Source organism: Heteronotia binoei, chromosome 18 (genome assembly GCF_032191835.1).
Source record: "Heteronotia binoei isolate CCM8104 ecotype False Entrance Well chromosome 18, APGP_CSIRO_Hbin_v1, whole genome shotgun sequence".
NCBI classification, from domain to species: domain Eukaryota; kingdom Metazoa; phylum Chordata; class Lepidosauria; order Squamata; family Gekkonidae; genus Heteronotia; species Heteronotia binoei.
The window spans coordinates 6,025,090-6,032,878 of NC_083240.1; the positions used below are offsets into that span (position 1 = coordinate 6,025,090).

Genomic DNA, 7,789 nt, shown 5'->3' on the forward strand with positions numbered 1-7,789 from the left:
GCCTGAGCTTGGGAAGTACCACCAGCAAACGCCAGCCCTTTCTTTAGTGTCTCGTTTCTCCTTCAGAGCAAGTGACATCCTCCGATTCAGTTATCGAGCAAGAGGAAATTGTAACCGATTATTATTATGGGAGGGACGGTGGTTCAGTGGTAGAGCACCTGCTTGGTAAGCAGAAGGTCCCCGGTTCAATCCCCGGCATCTCCAACTAAAAAAGGTCCAGGCAAGTAGGTGTGAAAAACCTCAGCTTGAGACCCTGGAGAGCCACTGCCAGTCTGAGTGGACAATACTGGCTTTGATGGACCGAGGGTCTGATTCAGTATAAGGCAGCTTCATATGTTCATGGGGAGGGACAGTGGCTCAGTGGTAGAGCATCTTCTTCGGAAGCAGAAGGTCCCAGGTTCAATCCCCGGCATCTCCAACTAAAAAGGGTCCAGACAAATAGGTGTGAAAAACCTCAGCTTGATACCCTGGAGAGCCACCGCCAGTCTGAGTGGACAATACTGCCTTTGATGGACCGAGGGTCTGATTCAGTAGAAGGCAGCTTTATATGTTAAGGGAGGGATGGTGGCTCAGTGGTAGAGCATCTGCTTGGGAAGCAGAAGGTCCCAGGTTCAATCCTCGGCATCTCCAACTGAAAAGGGTCCAGGCAAATAGGTGTGAAAAACCTCAGCTGGAGACCCTGGAGAGCCGCTGCCAGTCTGAGTAGACAAGACTGACTTTGATGGACCGAGGGTCTGATTCAGTAGAAGGCAGCTTCATAGGTTCATGGGGGAGGGATGGTGGCTCAGTGGTAGAGCATCTGCTTGGTAAGCAAAAGGTCCCAGGTTCAATTCTAGCATCTCCAGTTAAAAGCAACTAGCATAGGTGATGGGTATAGCATAGGTTAGGGGAGGGATAGGTGTTAGCATAGGTTAGGGGAGGGATGGTGGCTCAGTGGTAGAGCATCTGCTTGGTAAGCAAAAGGTCCCAGGTTCAATTCTAGCATCTCCAGTTAAAAGCAACTAGCATAGGTGATGGGTATAGCATAGGTTAGGGGAGGGATAGGTGATAGCATAGGTTAGGGGAGGGACGGTGGCTCAGTGGTAGAGCATCTGCTTGGGAAGCAGAAGGTCCCAGGTTCAATCCCCGGCATCTCCAACTAAAAAAGGGTCCAGGCAAATAGGTGTGAAAAACCTCAGCTTGAGACCCTGGAGAGCCGCTGCCAGTCTGAGAAGACAATACTGACTTTGATGGACCCAGGGTCTGATTCAGTAGAAGGGAGCTTCGTAGGTTCATATGTTTAACCTGGGCCCATTTTTTCCCATTCAGACCCTCTGAAACAAGCCATATAGAGCAGCCGGCAAAGCTTTCAGTCTTGCGTTGTGTGTCTGGGGAGGGGTGGGGGGTGCATCTCCTTGATGCCTCAGCCGAACCGCTTCTTGCCCTTGGCGACAGCTGTGTTGCTCTCCCTTTAGGGGTCGACACCATGGCCAGCTACGAAGAAGTCCTGCACCTCATCCGTTACCGCAACTGGCACGCCGCCGCTCTCTTCGACCGGAAGTTCCGATTGGTCTGTTCGGAGCTCAACGGCCGTTATGTCAGCAACGAGTTCAAAGTGGAGGTAAAGGAGTAGATCTTGATGTTCTGGAGACGCCCGAGGAGCTGGCAGTGGGTCTTGCGGAGTGGGGGCGGGGCAGACGAAGCTGCCTCACACATAAGAACCTAAGAGAAGCCATGTTGGATCAGGCCAGTGGCGCATCCAGTTCACCACTTTGTGTCACACAGTGGCCAAAGAAACCAGGAGCCATCAGGAGGGGCCAGGGCACCAAAAGCCCTCCCACTGTGCCCTCCCTAGCACCAAGAATACAGAGCATCACTGCCCCAGACAGAGAGTTCCATCTATACCCTGTGGCTAATAGCCACTGATGCTCTGCTCCATAAGTTTTATTCAGTCCCCTCTTGGAGCTTTCTGTGCTTGTAGCCGCCGCCACCTACGGTGGCAGCGAATTCCATGTGTTAATCATTCTTTGGGCGAAGAAGTACTTCCTTTTATCCGTTCTAACCTGAACAAGAACATAAGAGAAGCCATGTTGGACCAGGCCTATGGCCCATTCAGTTCTCCTCCCTTCTCTTTTTTTCTTGACCCTGTTTCTCCACATGCCTAGATTTCTTACCTAGTCAATCATAGGATACAGTCCCTACAATCGATGTACAGATGATAAAACCTTTTTAGGCAACAAAAAACGTTGAGTAAAAAAGACGACGACGAGTCCCAGAGTGGCTCACAATCTCCTTTAGCTCCCCCCGCACAACAGACACCCTGGGAGGTGGGTGGGGCTGAGAGAGCTCTGACAGCAGCTGCCCTTTCAAGGACAACCTCTGCCAGAGCTATGGCTGACCCAAGGCCATTCCAGCAGCTGCAAATAAAGGAGGAGACTGCAGATTTATACCCCGCCCTTCTCTCTGCATCAGAGACTCAGAGCGGCTTAGAATCTCCTGCATCTTCTCCCCCCACAACAGACACCCTGTGAAGTGGGTGGGGCTGAGAGCTCTCCCAGAAGCTGACCTTTCAAAGGCTTGCCATCTAAGGCTGGCAAACAGGTGGTTCTGCAGAGAATCCAGGCAACTCAAGCTTGGCAACTCAAGGCAACTCAAGAGAGGCTAGACTGAAGACAACCAGGGAGCAAGCCTTTTCAGCAGTGGCCCCTCGATGGTGGAATCAACTTCCAGAGACGGTGCGAGCCCTTCGGGACCTGAATCAGTTCCGCAGGGCTTGCAAAACCGTTCTCTTTCAGCTTGCTTTTAAGACAGAACCCGGCTAAACTGACCTGTAGCCACCTAGCCATCTTGTGTATGATTGTGAACTACAGCACCTTAACCTAATTTTAATCCATTACAACTGTTTTATTTATTTTAATTAGCCTATGTAATTGAATTGTATTTAAATTTGTTTTGTCTAGATTGTATTTTTAAATCATGGTGTTCCATGTCTGTGAGCCGCCCCGAGCCCGCCTCTGGCGGGGGAGGGCGGGATATAAAAATAAATGTACTTACTTACTTGTGTGCAGGAGTTTTTCATTCGCTTCCTGTTTCTCCCCCCCCCCCCGACTTCTTCCTGTCAGGTGAACGTGATCCACACCGCCAGCCCTGTGGACCACGCCAGCCACATTGCCGCCCAGCCACAGTTTGTCCAGCCCGTCCACCATTCCTTCGTGGACCTCTCGGGTCACAACCTGGCTAACCCACACCCCGGGTTTTCAGGTAAGGACTTGACCTCCGTTTGGCTTCCTTCGCTTCCCCTTCAGGCCATTTGAGAACAGGCATCTCTTCGGTTCCCTTCCTGGGGGCGGCTGATGCATGATAGCAAATTGCGTCTGAGCCGCACGTAGCGTCTGGGTTGACACCAGGCCGAAAGAGCCTTGCTAGAACAAAGTAGGAGTCAAGTGTATCTTAAAGACCAACAAAGTTCCATTCAGAATGTAAGCTTTCGTGTGCTCCAAGCACACTTCATCAGACGAGGAATCGGGTACAATGAGCAGAGCTACTTCTAGCTGGCAGGCAGTGGTTTAGGATGCAAAATGGTACAAATTTAAGATTCAAGGACAGAATACTGGAATTAATTAATTGAGCGAACCTTTGGGCTGAGTAGCATGAGCATGAGAAAGCAATAAAACAGTAATATGTCAAAATGTAAGAATGTCTGTTAATTATTGTATAAGCCTGGGCCAAAGAGAGGGCATTTCTTTCTCAGAAGTTTTCCCCATCCAACTAATTTACCTTTTAATATATAACAGGCATATCGTTTGCCATTGGAAGAAAAATACATTAAAATATAGTGGAAGATGGGCTTAGTATATGTAATGAGATAAACAGCCGATATCCCTTATTTGAGTATGTCAGTACAGCTAAAAGAGAAATACAGTGGATAGCAGTGTCCACCTAATTTACTATTTAACATTAAACATCATTCTAGTTTGCCGTTAGAAAAAAGAGAATACAATAAAATATAGTGGAAATGGGTTAAGTGTATGTAATGTGATAAACAGCCAATATCTCTCTTTTGAGTGCGTCAGTTCCAAAAGTTATTCCGGGGCCTGATTCAGCCCCTGGTCTGCATTTTGACACCCCTGGCCTACACTGAGCACACTCCTTTCTCTGCCTCTCTCAGTGGTTCCAAGCACGGCCACCGTCGTGATCGTGGTCTGTGTCAGCTTCCTGGTGTTCATGATCATCCTGGGCGTGTTCCGCATCCGAGCCGCCCACCAGCGGACGATGCGGGACCAGGATTCGGGGAAGGAGAACGAGATGGACTGGGACGATTCCGCCTTGACCATTACTGTCAACCCGATGGAGGTAAGGCACGAGCGGGGCTTCTTTCCCAGGTGACCGTTCAAAGGCCTTAGTCCTCAGCACTTCCGGTGGGGCTTCTGTTGGCCCGGAACCTGCATCCTGCCTGCAGAACATCGAGGACCAGATGCCGTCCTCAGCCCTCCCCTGCTGCCGTTCACAGCAGCGTCTGGTTTCTTTTAACCTCCTGCCGTGATCCCTGCAGGCACAAGTCCCATTTTCAGTCAGTGTTGCAGGTGGAAATACATAGCTTGGGGGAGGAGTCTAGGTTTCCAGGATGCTTGTGCCAGCAGTGAGCATCCCTAGTCTCTGCTGTGCCACAACACTCCCAATCCCCTGTGCCAGGGGTGGCCAAGACTGCAGCTTGGGAGCCAAATGTGGCTCTTTCACACATATTGTCTGGCTCTTGAAGCCCCCACTGCCGTCAGCCAGCTCGGAGAAGGCTTAAAGTTGCTTTCTTTCCACCTCTCCTTCCTTCCTACCTACCTATGACGTTCATGTCTTGCGGCTCTCAGACATCTGACATTTATTCTATGTGGTTCTTAGGTTAAGTAAGTTTGGCCACCCCTAGTACAGGCTTTTGTGCACGAGTACACTTCTTCAGTATTTGGGGAGGGACAGTGGCTCAGGGGTAGAGCATCTGCTTGGGAAGCAGAAGGCCCCAGGTTCAATCCCTGGCATCGCCAACTAAAAAGGGTCCAGGCAAATAGGCATGAAAAACCTCAGCTGGAGACCCTGGAGAGCCGCTGCCAGTCTGAGAAGACAGTACTGACTTTGATGGACCAAGGAAGGTCTGACTCAGTATACGGCGGCTTCATATGTTCATGTGTGTTCCTCGGAAGCAGCGTGCCTGCACACAAACACTTATGAAACTTAAACTTGCTGGTCTTGAAGGCACTACTGGACTTGAACTTTATTTTTTTGTATTTATTCAAAAACGTTTCTCAGTATCTCTCTGATAATAATAGATAAAAGACATAAAATAAAATCTGTTAAATACCCCCAAAATGTTAAAATCCCGGTTTGGGACAGCGAGTAAATCAATCGAACTGCAGCCCTAAGTAAAACTGTCTTCAGCCGCCTCCTACATATGAACATATGAGTCTGCCTTATAGTGAATCAGACCTCTGGTCCATCAAAGTCAGTATTGTCTTCTCAGACTGGCAGCGGCACTCCAGGGTCTCAAGCTGAGGTTTTTTCACACCTATTTGCCTGGACCCTTTTTTGGAGATGCCAGAGATTGAACGTGGGACCTTCTGCTTCCCAAGCAGATGCTCTACCACTGAGCCACCGTCCCTCCCCTACAGATTGTGAGGGAGCCAAGTGCACCTCCCTGGAGTTGTTGTTTCATAATCAAGGGGGCGGCCACCAAAAAGGCCCTTTGGGCAACAGTGGGGAACCAGGGGTCATCTGTAAAGAAGCCAGCCTGCCTGGCACCATGGCCAAGAGCCCCCCCACCCCAAAAAAGCTTGAGCTGGCACTGTGTCCTGATGGGGGAGGGGGTGTCATAAGAACATAAGAGAAGCCATGTTGGATCAGGCCAATGGCTCATCCAGTCCAACACTCTGTGTCACATAAGAACATAAGAGAAGCCCTGCTGGATTAGGCCAGTGGCCCCTCCAGTCCAACACTCTGTGTCACAGAAGAACATCAGAGAAGCCATGTTGGATCAGGCCAATGGCCCCTCCAGTCCAGCACTCTGGGTCACATAAGAACAGAAGAGAAGCCCTGTTGGATCAGGCCAATGGCCCCTCCAGTCCAGCACTCTGTGTCACATAAGAACATAAGAGAAGCCATGTTGGATCAGGCCAATGGCCCCTCCAGTCCAGCACTCTGGGTCACATAAGAACAGAAGAGAAGCCCTGTTGGATCAGGCCAATGGCCCCTCCAGTCCAGCACTCTGTGTCACATAAGAACAGAAGAGAAGCCATGTTGGATCAGGCCAATGGCCCCTCCAGTCCAGCACTCTGTGTCACATAAGAACAGAAGAGAAGCCATGTTGGATCAGGCCAATGGCCCCTCCAGTCCAGCACTCTGTGTCACATAAGAACATAAGAGAAGCCATGTTGGATCAGGCCAATGGCCCCTCCAGTCCAGCACTCTGGGTCACATAGTGGCCAAAAACCCCAGGTGCCATGAGGAGGTCCACTAGTGGGGCTAGAAGCCCTCCCACTGTGCCCCCCAAGCACCAAGAATACAGAGCATCACTGCCCCAGACATAAGAACATAAGAGAAGCCATGCTGGATCAGGCCAGTGGCTCATCCAGTCCAACACTCTGCGTCACATAAGAACATAAGAGAAGCCATGTTGGATCAGGCCAATGGCTCATCCAGTCCAACACTCTGTGTCACATAAGAGAAGCCCTGTTGGATCAGGCCAATGGCCCCTCCAGTCTAGCACTCTGTGTCACATAAGAGAAGCCCTGTTGGATCAGGCCAATGGCCCATCCAGTCCAACACTCTGTGTCACACAGTGGCCAAAAAACCCAGGTGCCATCAGGAGGTCCACCAGTGGGGCTAGAAGCCCTCTCACTGTGCCCCCCCCCCCAAGCACCAAGAATCCAGAGCATCACTGCCCCAGACAGAGAGTTCCATCTACACCCTGTGGCTAATAGCCACTGATGGACCTCTGCTCCATATCTTTATCCAGTCCCCTCCTGAAGCCGTCGATGCTCCTAGCTGTTCCTTGAAGCAAAAGGGATCGCTAGAGTGTGGCTGGGTGGCGCTTAAAGAGGGTGTCCTCTCCCGTCCCTCAGACATACGAGGACCAGCACAGCAGCGAGGAGGAGGAGGAAGAGGAGGAGGAGGAGAGCGAAGAGGGCGAGGAGGAGGACGACATCACCAGCGCGGAGTCCGAAAGCAGCGAGGAAGAGGAGGGGGAGCACGAGGAGGACCAGCAGAACGTCAGCCGGCAGCAGCAGCTCGAGTGGGACGACTCCACGCTCACCTATTGATCCCGGCCCTTCCTGTGGCTGCCCCCTTCTCTCTCTCTCCATCTCCGTCTCTGTCTCTCTCTCGTTCTCTTCCAGAAGACTCCATGGCAACCCGCTCCATCGCTCCCGAGGATCCGTGGCACGAGCTAGTCCCCGGGGGCCCGTAGAGCTGACCGATGCAGCCCTGACCCCACCGTGTGTGTGTCTCTCTCTCTCTCTCTCTTTCCCCCTCCCCCTGAAACCCTGTCTCTAGAAATCTAGCTCACTGCTACTCCGTCATCTTTACCCCACAGTGGCTGGATTCTCTCCCTCCCCTCCCGCCCAATCTCATTTTGCAAGGAATTGCCTTGTCCCTGCTCTCTCTCTCTCCCCTTATCTCGTTTGAAGAGACTGGACAGCTTCATAACAAACGCAAGGATGAGACCCGTCTCGCTTTTTAACTTCTGGTTTGGGAGCCAGCCAGGGTGTCGGGGGAGGCCGCTGTACCTCCGGGGTTCGTCCCTCTTCTCACGCTTTTCCTGGCGAAGCAA

At 51.4% G+C, this 7,789-nt stretch overlaps 1 protein-coding gene across 4 annotated transcripts in view; it reads left to right on the forward strand.

Moving 5' to 3' along the window:
- The window catches only part of CLSTN1 (calsyntenin 1), a 103,003-nt gene extending 95,625 nt beyond the window's left edge, over positions 1-7,378 (forward strand). For 2 of the 4 annotated variants that reach the window (XM_060258877.1, XM_060258878.1), the window contains 4 exons: positions 1,455-1,600; positions 3,102-3,240; positions 4,148-4,332; positions 7,083-7,378. In XM_060258877.1, the coding sequence (XP_060114860.1) occupies positions 1,455-1,600; positions 3,102-3,240; positions 4,148-4,332; positions 7,083-7,280 (668 nt within the window). In that variant the 3' untranslated portion in view covers positions 7,281-7,378. The remainder of the gene's footprint in view (positions 1-1,454; positions 1,601-3,101; positions 3,241-4,147; positions 4,333-7,082) is intronic. The other 2 variants (XM_060258879.1, XM_060258880.1) reach the window with 1 other exon arrangement.
- Positions 7,379-7,789: the final 411 nt, after the last annotated feature.